Here is a 19,386-nt window from a genome sequence, read left to right as displayed (position 1 = left end):
AGCAAAGACAACTGAAGATCTTTGTCGTTGCCTATTTTTATTAACGACATACAATTTTTAAAAGAACAAACAAACAAACAAACAAACAAGACAGCACACTTCCAAAAGAGTATTAGTCTTCTATCTCTATGGCCTGGACTCTGGCTGCACTCCTGCCAGCTCTCTATCCTCCACCAATATTCCATCCCCTCTCTGGGCCTTGATTTGAGTCTCAGTGTCACTTCCATAAAATGAGGTGAGTTAAAAAGGGAAAAGAAGTTTCTGCTCTTTAAGGCTGAAATTATGAACTTTAACCAAGACAAATCAACCATCCCCAAAACAAACCTTGTGTACTTGGCTTTGTTTTGGGACAGAGTCTCACTACTTTGTCCAAGCTGCCCTTGGATTCACTATATAGCTAGCTCAGGGTGGCCTTAAACCAACAGCCCTCCTGCCTTAGACTGTTGCATTTCAGGTGCACACCAGCATACTCAAGTAATTATGTACTTACTTTTAGTAAGAACAATGGGCTAGAGATACTGGGTAGCTGTATTGTACACCATAACTGGTCTAAAGACAGAAGCCCCAGAAGAATAACTAATTGTGTCCATTATAGAGGCAAAGAAGAAAGCCACTAATTGGGTTAAGACCAGGAGCTGGGGCAGCCAACTCAACATACAAGATGTCCAGTAAACTACCTCAGCACAGGCAGTGGACTTTGTTTTAAAGATATTACCATACCTAGGAAGCACAGAAAGGAAAAAAAGAGGAAATTGTTTTGAAAGCCCTCGCATTTTATTTTAAAGCCAATTTGGAAATGTTCACTCACATGTATACATTTTGTAATTGGAAAAAATAATCTAAAGTTTACTGAAGAAGCAACTGGTGACAGGGATCCATAGTGAATTCAAGGTTGTAATGAATTCTAACAACTACAATTTGCTCTGGTTAAGTCAAGAGGTTTTTCAACAAATTATTTTTTGAAAGAGATGGAAAGGGCTGGCTTTTTCAAACAATTTGCCTTGACCAAAGAAGACAAAAGGTGTGTGAAAAATGTAGTAGCTAACTTTATGATCTGATATTCCTTCCTGACAGAGTGTTAGGAAGCAGCTGAGAAGTCTGATGTCAGAAGCCTTTGTAGGGCAACAGGAAAAAGGAAGGTTAGGGAGCTCAATGGGCAGTGTGGGGGAGAGAAAACAATCAGTTATGGGCAGTAGCTGAACTTTAAAATGCAATCACAGGGATCAGAAACTCCCAGAAATAGAGCACAGGCAGAACATACTGGGCTCAGAAGGAATGCCCCTTATGTATTGACTGGAGTAGAATGTAATACGTGATTCACAACAGGTGAGGCAGGTCTGAGCCCAGGGAGTAACCAAATCAAATACACTAACAATGAGATGGGAATATTTTTCAGATAGATAATGATACTTACTTGAATGCCCTTATTTTCTATATAAAAAGTGGTGATAGACATATGATATGATAAATAAGAAATTACACAGACAAAGACAGACTGCTAAAGTGACCACTCCTGGCCCAGAGACTGCTGCATAAAATTCCTGCTTCAGCCTCTAGAGGGTCAATCAGCAGCCTCTTCCCCAGGCAGTCAATGAACCCATGTGGGACCTCTGCCACAATCCAGCATATGGAGCCATCTCACATATCCCCAGAGAAAAGCCAAAAGTAGACAGAGATGGGATCACAGGAAGCTTGTAGAGAATCACTTACCCTTCTGGGAGCCACTGAGGCAAGGAGGGGTCACCATCATCTGAAATCTTTAAAAAGACAAGGAAAAGTTAGCTCATGGGAAAGATGGGAGAGAGCCTATAGGTTGCACAGTGAGCAAAGTAGGTCACATGAGCCATTTTATGAAAGTCCATCTGAAGTCAAAGCCAATACCCTATTACCTTGGACAGCCAGCATGCTGCTGCAATGGGCACTGCATGACTTTTCTCCACCATACACAGAAAGGATACAAGGTCAAGTTCTAAGGTCCTGTTCTAAGATCCACTGGGAAAAGCTAGCTGCCGGAACTCTCAGGATCCCAGGCTTATTAAAGTAAAAGGACAATTTGGGGTAGCTTGGAGTCCTCCAACCTCTAGCTCATTAAGTACAGAATGTGTATGAGTCCAGTCTCTACATTTTATAAACTGTCTAGTATGAGATCATAGGGCACATTAAATACTTGGGTTATGATTCTGGTAGATCTCATGAGAATTTTATGAAAAGTTGAAAACTGAGAGATCAAACAATCAAGGAAAGAACAATCACAAACAGAATAAAGCAAATCTTACTTTTTAAATGGCTCTGCATAAAACAAAAGCAAGAAAAAAAGCAAAACTTTTAAGTAATGCAGAGAAGAGAGAGTTCTAAAGTTAACAGGAGGCTCCAAGAAACCTACCGTGCATGCTTCTGAGGAACAAGAAACCTAGCATGAGTACATCTGGGGCTTCCTGGCTTGCTTTGTTCCTTTGCGACCCAACTACCATGCCCTTTAACTAGTCTGGTGCAAATGAGCTCCAGGGGCAAAACTAATGTGGTTAGCTCTGGATGGGAGTGATGGGCAGTATGGGACAAGACAGAACAGTATGGGATCTAAGACAGTGCTAACCAGTGGTAGAAAGGAAAGTAATTGCTCATGTGAACTTGGGTTAAAGGTCAGTCTCAGTAAAAACCTTGTCATGTTGCCTAGGCTTTAACTTATCTGTCTATTCCATCCATATGCCACCTCATCTGCCTCCTGTCCTAGCCCTGGAGGGAATGACAGATAAGGGAAGGACGGGAACAGAAGGGAGCAAGGAGTGGCTGGAACGCGCATGATGTACTAACAGAAGAAACAACAGCAGGTGAGAGTGAAGGGGAAGCAAGTCTCCTAAGGATGCTGGGGCAGAGGCAAAGGCTAAGTAAGCACCTGTGCATTCCTAGACCCCACCAACAAGAATGTATCTTTCCTCTGAAGCAGCTACTGTACTGAGCGGATTCTTATCTCTCTCTTTTTAAATTCTTGGAATTAGACATTTGCCAGAAATTACTTGGCTTCAGAAAACAGACGAAACAAGTCTTTGGGAGCCAAGCCCAGATCATGCACACTTCCTGTGCTCAGAGAGGGCAACAGTTTGCAGAAGCACAGGGCATGCATACACAGCACACTGAAGGAGGAAGGGGAGCAGGAAGGAGTCTAGCCAAACACTTATAGAAGGTATACTTATAGATAGAACATGTATCTGAAGAAAAGACAAGGTGAACATGAATCTCGTGTTTATAGGTCCAGAGCAAACTCATCTGAACAGGATTCAGTGTTCGCTAGGGCCCAAATCACAAACAAAGTGAATCCTCACCAAATTCAAGAGTCATTGCTAGCAGGCACAGTGCATTAGTGCTTCACAAGCCTTGAGATGGCCATACAACAGGTGCGCAGAGGCTTATGGCCAGAGAGAGGCCAGGGAGCCAGCCCAAAAGCATGAATGCACTTTCATACTTAGCATCCCAGACAAGAGACAAAATATATCCGTGAGAGCTCTCAATCCAAAATATAAATTTTGTGAACATGCTGGGCTCAGCCAGGGGTTGTTTTCAACATATGCTAGAATCAGCAACAACAAGTAGGAAATGGACACACACTGTGCAAACTCGGAGAAGAGGGGCAGTTAAGTGTTACAGTGTCAGACTGAGTACAAGTGGTAGCACACACATGCCGTACTGAATGTGCATTCATGCCAACACACATACATCCTCTCGCTATGTTCCAGGGCATGTGGCCAGAGCACACACAACATAAGCATGCATACAAACTTCTTTCTGAAAAAATGAATTATCTACATGAATCATAGCTCAGAGGCACAGATCATGCACACATATACATACACACAGTACTCAGAGAACAGTAGAAAATAAACAACAAAATAGGCCCAAATGACCAGAGGCACAACCTGAAGAGCTTCTCGCTTTCCTTCTGCAGGAAGAGAAAAAGCAGGAAAAAAACAAACAAACAAACAAACAAAAAACAGCAGAAAGGTTAGTAGATTCAGTTCTATTGTAGACCCCCCCCCAAAAAAATGGCAGCTAATCCTAAGGGATATGAAGGGGAGGGACTGACTCTGAACACCGAGAGGTCACGAAGGACATCTGATTGGCCCCCAGAATCCTTTCTTCATGTATTGGCCAACCTGGTTTTGAGTAACATTTAGGGGGTACTTACTACAAAGGACAAGATCTGCCTGGGAATTGCACTTGTCCTTTCTCTCTTTCCAAAGTGCTCTGTGCCAGAATCAGGGCTGCCAACGCCACACAACTGTCATTAGACTCCTCCTGCAGGCAGCGCAAGCTACTGAGCACACAGTACCTTCTTTCTTCAGAAGCCACATGAGGTAAATTCATCTGTATAGAAGTTCTTAAACCCTAAGCTTGGTGGCTGATCCCTTCCCATTTCACAGAGCAGATCTGGCCATGCATTTGCTCAGTGAATCTGGGCTTGTTTCTCCAAACTAAATTAAGCTGGGCCAAAGTAGGTCATGCAGTTACAACCAGGATCAAGATGTTGAACATGCGAAGACTTTTGGGTATATTATCAATTGCTCTAACAGAAATCACAATGACCTGGATATGAAAACCATGACTCTTACCTCAGATTTAATTATTATATAGTAATCTTAGCAATACTACAAAGAAAACAGACACTTTCAGATGGTCAAGCAAATCACAACAGGAGACAAAGTCTCCTTTTCTTTTCACCAGAGACTACACTACTACCAGAAACACATGTGGTCAGGGCCACAGGCTTCCTTTTCCATGAAATCCATCCAACTAGGTCTTTCCACTTTCTTTTCTCTCCATCTGAAAAGTCTATCACTATCATATCACAAATAGAAGAAAACTAATTCATAAGTTCTCAATTCTTTAAGCTATTTCTGAGGGCCAAACGGATTACTTGTCCAGACAAAAGAATGAGCTCAGCAAGAGGAATCCTCCAAAACTGTGTAGCACCAGAAAAATGAGTGAGGATTAAAAAAAACCCAGATATTTCCTAGAACATGAACAGATCTCTTTCGCGTCTATATCAGAACCCTCCTAAGGATACTTTTTCTCTCTGAATAAGAAAATTAGGCAAGAAATACTTTGACTCTAAGGCTCAAATTGGAAATGTCTCTTTCCTCCTCCACTTATTAAATGTAGTCTCAATATCAAAACATATTCTGGCCACCTCTCCCCCTCCCTGCCCTCGATTTCTCCAAAATTTCATTCTCAAGAATAAAATATAATCAATTTAGGGCTGAGGAAATGGCTCAATGGATAATATGTTGTTGCACAAGCCTGCGGACTGGAGTTAAACCCCCAGAACAAGCAGATGGTGGCTGGGCACAGCAGCCCACCTTTAATTCTAGCACTTGGAAGGCAGCATGGGGTCCTTGGAGAAACCTAGCTTGCTAGACTAGCTGTATTGGCAACTTCTGGGTTCAACCAAAACCCTGACTCAACTAACAAGACGGAGAGCAATCAAGACTCCTGACATTAACCTTAGGCCCTAGTATATGTACATGCACACACATAAAAAATTTAAATATAAAGTAAGCCCAAAGCCACCAAGGCTCTTAAAGATTTTATTTCAATTCCCAAATTTTCCTCTCCCACTAACTTTCTTGGACTTGTATATACTTTGTACAATCTCATTTCCCCACACAGTCAAAAATCCACAGATTCTCTCCTACCAGCCTGACACAGCTTTTCCTGATGCCCACTGAGGTAGGAGTTAATTAAGTTCTCCTAAGGTATCTAAGTTCTTTTTATCTTTTCTTCTTTTTAGTACTTACCATATCATGCCTTGACTAATTCCATCTCCTTACACATGAGAATTATGACAGACAGATACAGGTGTTGAATCTCAACTGGATATTATTGACATATGTCAGTCTATCATTACACCAGTGTCTTCCCTTGCTGGCTGCTCCATAACAGTAGTTATAGCCTTCAGATCCCTACTTAACCCAGCATATTACTAGTTGCCTACCACATAGAACCTTCATATCTCATGCTTAGTTCAATTTCTGGATATGTTAAACCACACCACCACCACCTATCCCCTCCTACCTTCTCATATCCAAGGCCTGAGATAATCCTCCCATACCCACAGACAGACAACTGAACTCCTCCCTCTTTTTACCCAGTAAGTATGGGTTGATCATTCAATCCTCTATAATCTACCTCCTAAATATCATTGACATCTTTTCCTGATTTGTATTCTAGATTACCACTGACCTAATTCATAGTCTCACTGCCTCTCATTTGGACTACAAGAAGAAACTCTATGATTACCTCCTTGGCACTAGACATGATCCTCTCCAGTTCATACTTCCTAGCCTACACAAAATGTAGATCAGTTTTCCTTTGCTTGGTTGCATCACTGTCTCACTTATTACAACATTCTAAATTTCCACCATTATAGTTTATCCTCTGCCTCTCCTCTGTATCTGCCCCATAAGCAAAAGTCTTATTGAGTGTAACTGAATCCCTGCACATCTCTCTCTCATGCTCACAGAACAGACAAGGACGTATTCTTTAAGGCTGACCTCAAATATTAAAACCTCTGTGAAATTTCCTTATTTGACTCCCAGAGGCAGAATAAGGTATCTTTACATCATGCGTCAATAGTACTCACCCTCTTGTGTGGACTCTTCTATGGCAGAACATTATCAATGGTGTAGTTGTCTATATAAACATCTCCCTTATAGTTCTTGGGAGCTGTGAACCTGTGTGTAAGTATATGTATACCTGTATGTACACACTTGTTAAATTTGATGGAAAGTGCCTTTACCCAATGTGATGGTTTGTATATGCTTGGCCCAGGAGTGGCACTATCAGGAGGTGTGACCTTGTTAGAGTAGGTGTGTCACTGTGGGCATGGGCTTAAGACCAACACCATAGCTGCCTGGAAGCCAGCATTTTGCTAGCAGCCTTCAGATGAAGATGTAGAATTCTCACCTCCTGCACCATGCCTGCCTGGATGCTGCCCTGTTCCTGCCTTGATGATAATGGACTGAACCTCTGAACCTGTAAGCCAGCTCCAATTAAATGTTGTCCTTTATAAGACTTGCCATGGTCACGGTGTCTGTTCACAGCAGTAAAACCCTAACTAAGATACCCACTGGGCTATCTTGCTAGCCTTTTATCTTGCTTTTTGAGATAAGATCTTCTGCAGAACTCAAAAGTCATCAATTTAGCTAGACTGGCTGGCCAGCAAGCCAGAGAGCCTCCTGTTTCTGCCTCCATCATGCTGAGATTATACAAGCATGTGCCTCAGTGCATTTTATCAAGTAAGCCATCCCCCAGCCTCAGAACTGTGAACTTCTTGAGAATATCTCTTGAGCAAGAAATCTATGAACTTACTTGAGAATAAGTGCTATATATTTGATCTTACCTTTGTACCTTTGTAGTCAGAAAGCTCAGCAAATCTAGCACGTATATTTAGCAAAGGGAATCTATAAATTTTAGGACTTAGAACTTTTCTAAGAAAAATCTCTCTTGTCTAGGACCAAAGAAAATATGTCAGAAGCCTATGCTATTTTCAGAGGTGGAGACAGAAGAATCAGAAGTTCAATGTTATCTGTCTTTAGCTACACAGGGAACTGCATGTCAATGGAGTATGCATGAGGATCTGTCTCAAAACATCCTATTTTTTTTTAATTAAAAATTGTCAGAGAGGCTTCTTCAAAAAGATATTTAAGCAGAGACTGAAGGAAAGGAATAAAAAGAACATTCAGAATCCTTGAAGAAAAGTACTTTCAGTCTAATATACCCAAGTGTGAACCCTAAGGTGAAAACATAATTGGTGTGGAAAAACAGCTAGTTTTCAGTAAGAGTCAGTTCAAGTCCTCAGAAGAATTCTGACTTTGATTCTCGGTGAGACAGAAAATCATTGGAGGTTGTGAATAAAAAGTGATGTGATCTTTGATAATAATTACTCCAATTGCTGTGACAGAATCGACTGTAGAGGGACAGGGGGTTTAAACAAGAAGACCAGTTAGACTACTGCAATAATCTAGATAGAAGGAAATGAATGTGATAGAGTCAGAGCTTACAATGCAGAGGACAGTTTAGCAAGATGACTCAGCAGCAGTTAAAGGCTCTGAGTTCAACCCTGACCCATACGCTAGAAGAAAGAACTGACTCCTGTCCTCTGACATAGGAGCATGTATACACACACACACACACATACAAGAGAGAGAGAAAGAGAGAGAGAGAGAGAGAGAGAGAGAGAGAGAGAGAGAGAGAGAGAGAGAGAGAGAGAGAGAGAGAGAGAGGCAGGCAGAGGCAGAGGCAGGGACAAAGGCAGAGGCAGAGGCAGAGAGATAGAGAATCACAGACAGAGACAGAGACATAAACACAGAATAAATGAATAAGGTTAAAGGTAGAGGAAACAGAATTTACTAATAAATTGGATATTAGTTGTGAGAAAAAAGAAGAAGTCAGGAAGGAATAACTGCTATTTACTGGTAAGAAAAACTAAATAAAAAGCAGAGTTGCTAGGGAATTGAAGAGAAAGATCTAGAGTTTGGTTTGGGATATGCTCTGTCTATGACACCTGTTTACCTCCTAATAAAGGTACTGAGTAGATGTGGTGTGGTATTTGTGGAAGATGTAAGTCTCAGAGTGATTATAAATCTATAAGTCTGAAAGATTATCACTTCAGCAGTGGGTGTGAGCAGAGAAAGTGGCATGGTTAAAAGCGACAAGGTTGAAGAGATGAGAGAGATAGGCAAGCACAGCCTGAAAGCAATGACACATGGAAATTACAGTGATAAAGAACCCAGGCAGCTTTTATGGGAGCCATGTGAAGAGAATGTCTTAAAAAGAATCAGGGTATAGAGGCATATGATCAAAGAGAAGGACAGAGAGAGTCCAGGGACAATTCCTACTCTCATGCTCAGTTCATGTCTGACAAATGTGCTATGGCTGTTTTAGAGGAAACAGTTTAATAACTTATACCAGACAGCTAGACATATATAATGTCTAAAGTGAGGTTGTACTATGCACATACAACTTCAAACGGATCACAAACCTAAATATACCAACTAAACTTATAAAATCCTCAAAAAAAAAATCACAAAGAATTAGGGGCTAGGAAATGGCTCAGTTAAATATCTGCTGTGCAAGCTTGAGGACCTGAACTCAGGTATTTTCTTCTATTACACACATGAAACATTAAATCTTTGTGATTTTATATTAAATCTTGATTTCTTAGCTATTAACAAAATCATGATCAACACAGACAAAGGTAATAAATTGAATTTTATCAAAATTCAAGACTTGTGTACTACTGCACATCAATTATGATGGTTCTTATTAAATAAAAACAAACATTAAAGATCCTATGGAGAAACTAGAATTCCTGTTCACTGTTGGTAGTAATATAAAATCTTGCACTTTGCCATCTCCACAATCCTTAATCCTTTGAGGTACTTTTCAGAGAATTTTTACTGATTTAGGCTTATATACTTAGGTTTGTGACCCAATTGAAATTGTTTTTTCTTTTAATTCAGTTAAAATGTAGCCTTGGAATTGTTCTGTGCTAGTCAGGGTTCAGCCTCAACTCCTGCGCATTGTGCATGTCAAGTTGTCTGTCATGATTTATTTCACTCTCCTCTCCTTAACAGCCTTAGGACTTTTGTCAAAGTTGCACTGGACATTTTTCACTCTGATTCCTTATGTTTTTAGCTTGGATTTGTGAAGGGATCCTGTCTCAAAAAATAAGGAATAGAGAGTCATAGTGGAAGGTGATGTCTGACACAGTAATCCCACCTCAGAGCAGACACCCATAAGAAATGAGGACAGGTACTCAACGCACGCCATCTACCTATGCTGAGAGCAGCAATGTTCACCACAGCCAACAGAAGATGCCACCCAACTGATCACAACAGGCAGATGGATGGCAGCAGTGGCATACTGCTTGGGAGAAAATGTTGACACATGGATGAACCTGGAGGACATGAGTGAGGCCAAACAAAATAAGCCACCTTCAAAGGATAAACATCATTTGCTTCTACTTACATGCATTCACTATTTCATTAACTAAAGCAGTTGGTTCACAGAAACAAAGTTTATACACTAAAGGAGGTAGAATAGACAGTGTTTAAAGGTTTCAGAGCTAGAAAAAGCACATAGATGTAGTGACAGTTATATAGTGTGAATATACAGAATTTACAGTTTAAAGTGGTTAAAATTTTGTTACACATATTTTACCATAGTAAAACTTTATAATAATAAATTAATAAAAATTTTATAAAAAATTATGTCCCCTAGATACCAGGAAAATGAACAACACATATAATCAGATAAAATATTTACAAGCAATATATGCACTTATATCTAGAACATACAAATAGCTTATATACAACTTACAAACAAATAAGCAAAGAACTTTTAAATGTGCCAAAAATTTAAATACATATACTCTAGTAATAATATAAAACGACCAATAAACACATGGGAAAATGTTTAATAACATTAGGAACTATGAAAACGCAAATCAAAACAAACTTAATTGAGAAACTATTTCACAACCACTAGAGTGGTCCAAAGGATAAATATTCTAGCCAGTACTGGTCTGAAATTAAAACTCCATGTTTCTGTTGGAGATATATAATAGTGTAAGCATACTAGGAAACAGTTTGATAAGTCCCTAACTTGTCAAACAGAATTATCACAGGAAACAGCAATCCTACTTCTGAGTAAATATCCAAGAGAATAGAAACCAAGCCCCATGTGGACATGGTGCAGTCAACTATACTCCTAGCAGCCTAGGTACTGACTCAGAAGAGAGCAACAACAAAGACATTCAGACTAACTGATACACAACTCCAGTGTTCACAGCAGCACTATTCTTTAGAGCAAGAAGTGGTAACAATTCGGTAACAACCGCCAACCGAATGTCCCCCAACCGAATGTTCCCTGGTAAGTATTATTCAGTCACAGAAAAGAAATGAAGCACTGACATGTGCAATACCATTGGTGAGACTAAAAAACAGGCTAAATAAATATACACAAAATGCTATTATATGAACTCATTTATGAAAAGTATGCAGAACACAAATTCACAGAAACAAAGTAGACTAGTGATTGTCGAAGGCTGAAGGCAGAGGGGTGGGAGCGGGATTGCTAATGCAGATTCTTAAGAAGCAGGAAATGTTCTTGCACTAGATAATTGATGGTCTTATAATTATGTAAGTATGTAAACAAACAACAAAAATGCAAGACTACCTTTTAATGCATGTAAGGGAAGTTTTTATGTTATGTAATTACAACATTAAAGCTTCCATAATAAAAATCAGAAAATGACTACCAGTTGTGCCAAGGTGCTGATTCATTATAAAGTGCAGCTCTCATCTCAGGGCTTTCTGACCCAGCGGTTCTCCTTCAAGCTTTAACAACTTTATAAGGATGGACTGCTTTGACCACACAATGTTTCTTTTGCTGCTACAAAGAAGTGATTTCTGGACGTTCAAGGAGGGGGAAAACTGGCCCCAGAGGAAAGAGGAAAAGAAATCCCTTACAGAAGGTAAATTATAGAAGAGGTGTTTTGGGCTGTTAAAGAATGAGTAAATGCAGTTGGCTGGCACAGTGAATGCAGGGCCTTGGGTTAGAAGAAAACATATGAGCACTAACATGCTGAAAACAGAAAAAAAGCAAGGCAAATTGTAAGACAGTGGTTTCTTTGGGGAGGGGTTCAGTGGAACAAGAGAAGACAAACCTGAAAATATAAACCAGAGACAGCTGAAGTAGCCTTGAATGACAAGTAAAGGAATTTGGATTGTTTTACACATATTTAAGCTATCAGGAACAGCTCCAGGGATATTTGAAAAGAGAGTGACATGGTTTCCAGTTTTTACTTTCTAAATTGAATTTTATGACTCGATATTACCATTGGTATTATTTAAGTCCTTAAATATTGAAGAGGTATACAGTATTTTAAAAAAAAAAATTTAAAACACCTCCTTCCCATTTCACTAATATTTTACCCGGTAACCCTTCTCTCATGGAGAACCATATATGGCTACGTACCATTCAAGTTAACAACAGCATACATGTAACAATGTTTATGTCACATTGCCTCAGTTTACTGTAGACTATATACCATCTAGGTTCATGTGTGTATACTTTAGTGCTCATACAATGCTTACCAATCGTCCATTTCTCAGCTGTATTTCGGTCAAGAAATACATGACTAAGCCAGTTTCTCATGCATCTTTTCCTCAATATTATATACTAAAGCAGGCCTAAGGGGGAGTATTTCTTTCTCTCTTTTTATAGAAATGGGAGCATCTCATACACACCATTCTGCACTATGCTGGGTTTTTAGGTTGACAAAGATTAGGAAGCTTTTCTTTTGAATAAAGAGCTACCCCACCTATTTATAGCTATATGGTACTGCAATCCATTGTTTGTGTGTGCCAAATTTTTATTTCATCATATATTTAAAGGACATTTAGGTTGTTTTTCACTCCTTACTATTAAAAACAATACTTCAAAAATAACCTTGTACATATGTCTCTTCCGCATGTGGAAATATGTTTGCAGGATACATTCCTGGAAGCGAGGCTGAGGGCTCTAAAGGTGCATATATTTATAATGCTGAGATACATTTTCCCAAACGCTTTCCTTAGAGGTTATATCATCTCATCGTATCCCATTAACATTGTATGAGTATCTGATCCCTTACACTTCTGCCAGTAAGATACACTTCTTCATTTTAATTTTGTCTTGGGAAACCTAATCAGGTTATACACAAAAGAGGATAACCCCATTTACATTTAAAATTGGATAAATATAGCATATGCTCTTTGGATAAATTTAATTTTGATTGGGAAAAGAAAATGTAAAAACTACAGATTTCCATATTGCCTGGAAACAAAGTCTTTTATTTCCTGTAGTTAAAAATAACATTTGTTTTAGTTCTCAGGTAGCTGGGGAAAGCAAAAGGAGAATATGGCTCATGGAGGGCAGCCGGGCCTTCAGACAAGGTCAGCGCTGCTAAGTAGGCAGCTCCTAGGTGCTCCATCTCAGAAGTAAGGCTCAGTGTGAGTAAGTCTAGAACTAGAATGGAGACAGGTAGAGGCAGAGGTAAGGAAATTCAAGTGACCATGGAGAGAAATATCATCAACTACTAGGGAGATGGGAATCTTTCAAAGAAGACCAAGAAAAGGCATTTTAAAAAGCAACACAGGATTCTCCCCTGTGGGACCCAGGAATAAATGTGCTTTATTTCTCCTTCTTGCTTCCCACATCTAAACTGCAGCCTACTATGACCCAAAGGGTCCTCTCTCTTATGAAAGGCTACTTCACAGGTTCCCCCAAAAGACTGAAGATGACCTAAGGACAGGAATTAGAACCTCCCTCCTGACTGTGGCACCCTCATTCCTTCTATTTCCCAAAGATTTGCTTAAAGTCTGTATTAAAATAATCTACACTTATTCAAGCTATGGACCAACCCCATTGCTTTGTTAAGCCCGCCACAATGCAAACGAATGCCCTACTGAGCCAGCTGGGATCCCATTACACAGACAGTCAGAGTACCTGAGGGGATGTCTTCTATGGAAAGATGACTTGCCGTCTGTACTAGCTCTTGCAAAAGTTTTTTCTGCCTCAGTCTTTTCTCTCTTAGAACATTTTTAAAATTGTTGATGCATTTATTAAGGTAAATGGTCTCTGCACATACTTGTTCTAAACTCAGTTTGCCTTGATTAGGAGAGTCAGGCCTGGAACAAGTCTCGCTTCCCAGACATGGGATGAGAGGGAAACTGGGCAGTGAGTTTGCAAGAGGTGAGTTGTTAGAAGCAAGAGAGAAGTTGCTTGGTGCTTGAGGTGTCTGATCACCCTGTATAGAGATGCCTACTCCACCAGAGACCACACTGAGCAAGCTCTCACTCCCCTGACTTGCTGGACTCTCCACTGAAAAATCGTGGGCACCTCCTGAACTTACTGTCCAAAGAAGTCTATCACTGTTCTCTGACTGGGAACCACTCTCGTTGCTTTCCAGGTCCTCAGGACTGATGGACCCATTGTTCTCCAGCTTCTGAAATACCCCCTGCAGAGCCAAACGAAAGTGGTAGATTGCTCGACTCAGCTTAGTTGTGTGAAATTTAATTTCTACATCTTCATCCTCCTGGGAGCCACCCAGAACACAGGAGGACTTATCAAAGGCATTCTTAAGGACCTGGGCAGTACAGTTCTCTTCTTCATTCAGGTCAATATGAACCATGTTACTGAAAGTCTCAGGCCCTAAGATCACTTCCTCCATTGTGCTATCAGGACTCAGAGTTGCAAGCCTTCTGGATTTGTCTGCCAAAAGGTCCTCCAGCTGCTTTGGGCTCAGAATATCAAGTCCAGCTTCACAGCCTAGTATCTTGTCCTCTGCATTGACTGTCTCTGCTCTCAGTGGTCCAGACAGTGAAAGGCAACTGCTGTCCTTAATTGTATTGCTGCAATCACTTTGTAGTTTTGTCACTTTACATGTCTCATGTTCTTGGCTGCCCTGGTCGAAAACCTGTAACTTTTCACAACCTTCCTCTTTTGAGATTAACACTGAGGAAGACCCCTCAAGTGGATGGAGGAGGGAAACTTCACTACAACAATCACTGATTACCTGGGATGCTCCTGATGTTCCTTTTATTTCATCCTGCAGCTTAGACATGTCACTCTGTTTTGCTAAGCCATCCTTTGGTAGGAAATGAAGGCCTTGATGCTCAGAAGCCTGGGATTCTCTTTGTTGGTTCTGAGTCCTCATCTGGTGTGGTTCTGTCATTTGTCTTCTATTCCCTGTTCCTAGCTGAAGAGCTGGTTTGCCCTGCTTTAAAGAGTTCCAACTGTGGTCTTGAAGTTGTTGCAAGCATGATAAAGACTCCTTTGAGGGATTCTCACACCCTTCTGGCCAGCCTGGCTCCTCTCTAGTAGCAACCCTGACCCCCACACTCTGCAAGAGGATGGATTTTTGCAAGATGAGGTCTCTGTCCTCTAGATGGACAAGTTTCACCACAGTGGGCCGGGGGGCAGGAGCTGTTCCTGCCCTGTATGCCTCTTGGATATACCTGTTGCATTGCATGCCGTTAACACAGAGGTGCTTAGCTAGAAAGTTGTCCACCAGTTCCATAGTGTTTTCCCCATCATGTTCAGGAAGTCCATACAGATAAAGAATGGCTTCCTCTCTGGGTCTTTCTACATGGAGTTCCTGAGCCTTTTCCCCACCGCACACTTTGCCCAGGGAGCTGCTACCCACATGCAAGCCTTCTATTTCACTCAGTACTGAATCTACACAGCTAGACACTTGGTCCACAGAGCCCTGGACTTGGTTCAAGTGCTGTTGCAGCTCAGCAATCTCAGACTGAAGACGACTGATACCTTGCAGCTCTCTGATGATATAGTCTACTACATCTCCCAGAGGCTCTTGCTGTTCATACCTACATCTTTGGCCAGGACCTCTGGGCAAAATGGGCCTGGCTTGGTTTCTCTCTGAAGGATCTGAACAGCTTGTCATACTGGCAGGTGAGAGTTCCCGAGACTCAGACCCTGAAGCACAGGCAGTGGAGGCCAGAGAAGGTTGGCTATTGGCTCGCTGCTCAAAGCTACAAAGTTGGACTAGGTCCCCATCTCTCTCTCCACTAGTAATGGAGTCACAGCAAGGGGGCGGGAAGTTGTCCTCTGGTAAGGATCCAGTAGGACCTGTGGACTTGCTCTTGACACTACATATAGTCTCTGCCCTAACCTTATCTGGTGAAAGGCTGGACGAAGGTCCCAGCGTCAGCATGATTTCTTCCTCAGACTCTCGCAACAGTCGCTTCATTTTCTCCTCTTCAGGAAAGGTGATGGTTCTTTGCTTCTTTATCTTATTTCTTGTTGGGATGCTGAACAGAAATGGCCTTGGAAGAGCCTAGTCCTTCTTTTTCTTTCCTTCTTCCTTCCTTTTTTTTGGATTGGTTTTTAACGACTATTGATAGTTGAAGCCTTAGGCTTAGCCACGGTACTGCCTGGAATGACCTCATGTATGGGCCTCAAACCTGACACATGCCTCTGGATCCTGGCTTGGCTTTTATCCTGTAGCTCATGAAAAAAGAACAGTACACTCAGATAAAAGAGAAACGGAAATTTAAATATGACCAAGCTGTCAAGCAGGGATAAGAACTATGCCTTCAAAGGCAGTAAGAACTCAGCCTGAGCAGCCCTCCAACCTTTGCCTTAGAGGCTGTAGGCATCAGTGCTCGTACCTTGGCTCCTTTTAAAATATTGATTCAAAACCAAATCAAGTCTTTTATGTTCTTAACAAGTACACAGACAGTATTGAGACAAGCTGCTGGGAAGTGGGTAAGGAAAAGGAAGGTCAGTTAGTGACTTCCTAGTTAAACCTTCACAAAACCAAAATTCAGCACTGGAATCTGACTCAGGAATGAACAAGTAGATGTTTAACATCCACACATGAAATGAAAAGACAAAACATGAGATGTTTCTTTCTTATCCATTTTGTTTTTCTGGTGAGGATTCAGATCTTCTATAGTTCATCATTGTTTGATGATAGCAACCATTCACTTGGAAAAGAGACTATGGCAAGTTTTTGAAGGAGGAAAAGTTACTACTACAGCTAATTCCAGAATAATGTGGTAAAGTATAGGTGCAGCAATGTCCAGAACTCGGATAGCACTCAACATATTTAAATCTAATAGGGCAGACAGCTAAAGGCCTACAAATAATAGATTCACTATAGGGTCAATGTATTCTTCAAGGCACTCTATCCACATGACTGACTGATCAAGTATCAGAGGGATGCTAACCACAACTTTTCCTTGCTCCTGGTACTTTAAGTGACAGATGTGGATTATTAGTTTATATGGTGAGGGCACACAGTTCCTTTTTATTAGGAAGATTCAAGTTGTGAGAAGGAGCAGAGTAGAAAGTACAAGGGGGAACAGAGACTCAGGAGATGCATGGGGCTTCCAATACTTTACAGTCCTGCAAGGCTATCCTGAAAGAGACAAGATGAGCTAGTGGGAGACACAATACCATTAAGTTATTTGATGTGGGATCACTTCCCTGGCTTTTTGTTTTGTTTTGTTTTGTTTTGTTTTGTTTTGTTTTGTTTTTCTGAAACAGGGTTTCTCTGTACAGCTCTGGCTGTCCTGGAACTCACTCTGTAGACCAGGCTGGCCTGGAACTCAGAAATCCACCTGCTTCTGCCTCCCAAGTGCTGGGATTAAAGGCATGCACCACCACAGCCGGCTTTCCCTGGCTTTTTTAAAAAAGATCTTCTCGGAGATGGCTCAGCGGTTAAGAGCACTAACTGCTCTTCTGGAGGTCCTGAGTTCAAATCCCAGCAACCACATGGTAGCTCACAACCATCTGTAATGGGATCTGAAGACAGCTACAGTGTACTTACATATAATAAATAAATAAAATCTTTTTAAAAAATAAGTAAAAAATAAAAAAGATTTTCTCATGATTTATAAGTCTTCTAAATCCTTATGAAAAGAGAGAAATTGCCTTTAAGAACAAAAGATGATCTAATATAGTAACTCATTTTAAAGAAAAGTCACCTAATTTACAATGAGTCTATGGACCTGAAATTTAAAAGCGCTGTGCCTCCCTGGATAGAGAAGCAGGCCGAGTCATAGGACTTGGGGAAAGATGAGCTGGTGTTTTTACTGGAGATAACTAGGTCAAGAACCAAGAGACAGAAACTAGATGAATTCCCATTTTCTATCTCCCACCCTTCTCTCCCATTCCTATAAGAACTCTACTTTAACAAGGAATTCCTCAACTAAGTCAACTACATATTTTGTGAGGCCACAAACAAGTCCAATCCACCCATTACTACTTTATGTTGGATCTCAAGAAACCAGGCTCATATAGCAGCTTCTCCCAGCTCCAAACAGAGGCTTGCTTCCATATTACACAAACAAAAAAAACCCTTCAAACCTTCTTTGATTGGTAGCCACTGCCTCACTATGAACTGAACTTAAGAATTACCTGCTGGGTATATATGTTCCACAATGGCACCAAAGTTACTTGGTCATCCTAATTTTCAGGCTCTGAGGCAGAAGATAAGATCATTGTGTTACTTGAGGGTTAATTAGTCACTCTGCTCAGAGCTCAATGGACTATCAGAAAGTGGGCAACCTGTGGGGTCAGGAGACTCAAGCCAGCCTTCTTCCTCAATATCTCTTTGCTACTACTGAATGGGATGGCAGGGGCCATGCAGAAGGACCATTTGATCTCCAAGGCAACTCAAGTTAATAAATGCATAAAGGAGATACCAGACATTAAGCTATATGTCAGGAATATAAGAAACAGTCTCTACTCTTTAATATATTCCAGTTAGGGAGATGGAGAATGGATGAGAATGAATGAAAATATGAAGTGATATATGTTATTGACAAATTGCAATTTAAAAAACAAGCATTTACTACAGAAGCAAAGAATAAGAAGGAAATGATATACAAAACCAGAACAGGTAAGGCTGTTTCCTTGAGGGTGGGATACAGAGACTTTGGTGCATCCTCTGCTTAAACCCAGGCCCTAGATAACATTGAAGTGTTTGTGCCGTCATCACTCTGCCTGTCTGCTGACCTATCCACTGCAGTCAACTCTCTCATCTTCATACACATACTCTGAAATGGGCATATAGTTCTGTGGCTTTTCCCCTAAGGAATGCTGAATGCTGGAAAAAAATAAGTCTGTCCTTCAGGAGCTCACTGTATTCAAAAAGGAGACACATGAAAGGAAACTGAAGTAACCAGAAAGGTAAGGATTTAATGATGGAAACCTAATAATTAGGGCTGGGAGTAGATATTTAAACTACACTTCATCAGCACCAACCTACTAAAACCACATCAGGAGAAACACATCTCAGTATTCTTAAATGGCTGATTCACTTACTTCTTTCTCTGACTTGTCAGAGAAACATGATTAAGAATGTGACTATCGCCGGGCAGTGGTGGCGCATGCCTTTAATCCCAGCACTTGGGAGGCAGAGGCAGGCGGATTTCTGAGTTCGAGGCCAGCCTGGTCTACAGAGTGAGTTCCAGGACAGCCAGGGCTACACAGAGAAATCCTGTTTCAAAAAAAAAAAAAAAAGAATGTGACTATCTCTTGTAAAAAAATGCTCTGACCCAAATTTTGGTTTGAAGGAAACAACCACAGACCTCTGGGAAACAGGCAAAGACTCTATAAGCACATATATCAAGCAGCTTCTCATTTCTATGAAATGATCTCAAAGGCAGAGGCCCAAAATGCTGAGGACCCCTTCCCTCAAAATCAAGAATATATGAAACCTGGGCCATTTACCAATTATGCTGTGAGATGAATATGGTGAGAGGAGAGATGTCTAGAGCAGTCACAGTCCACAGCAGGTGAGGTACTCTTAGGATGTCA

General features: G+C 40.9%; 1 protein-coding gene across 10 annotated transcripts in view; it reads right to left on the bottom strand.

Moving 5' to 3' along the window:
• Positions 1-19,386, bottom strand: part of Unc13b (unc-13 homolog B) — a 211,220-nt gene that overhangs the window by 32,001 nt on the left and 159,833 nt on the right. For 9 of the 10 annotated variants that reach the window (XM_031377182.1, XM_031377174.1, XM_031377175.1 and 6 more), the window contains one exon: positions 1,711-1,757. In XM_031377182.1, the coding sequence (XP_031233042.1) occupies positions 1,711-1,757 (47 nt within the window). Of the gene's footprint in view, positions 1-1,710; positions 1,758-3,911; positions 3,935-13,545; positions 16,060-19,386 lie in introns of all 10 variants that reach the window. The other variant, XM_031377173.1, reaches the window with a different exon arrangement.

The sequence above is a fragment of the Mastomys coucha genome, unplaced genomic scaffold (assembly GCF_008632895.1).
Source record: "Mastomys coucha isolate ucsf_1 unplaced genomic scaffold, UCSF_Mcou_1 pScaffold18, whole genome shotgun sequence".
Lineage (NCBI taxonomy): Eukaryota > Metazoa > Chordata > Mammalia > Rodentia > Muridae > Mastomys > Mastomys coucha.
Note: the sequence above shows the minus strand (reverse complement) of the source record. Positions and strands in the feature narration are given on the sequence as shown.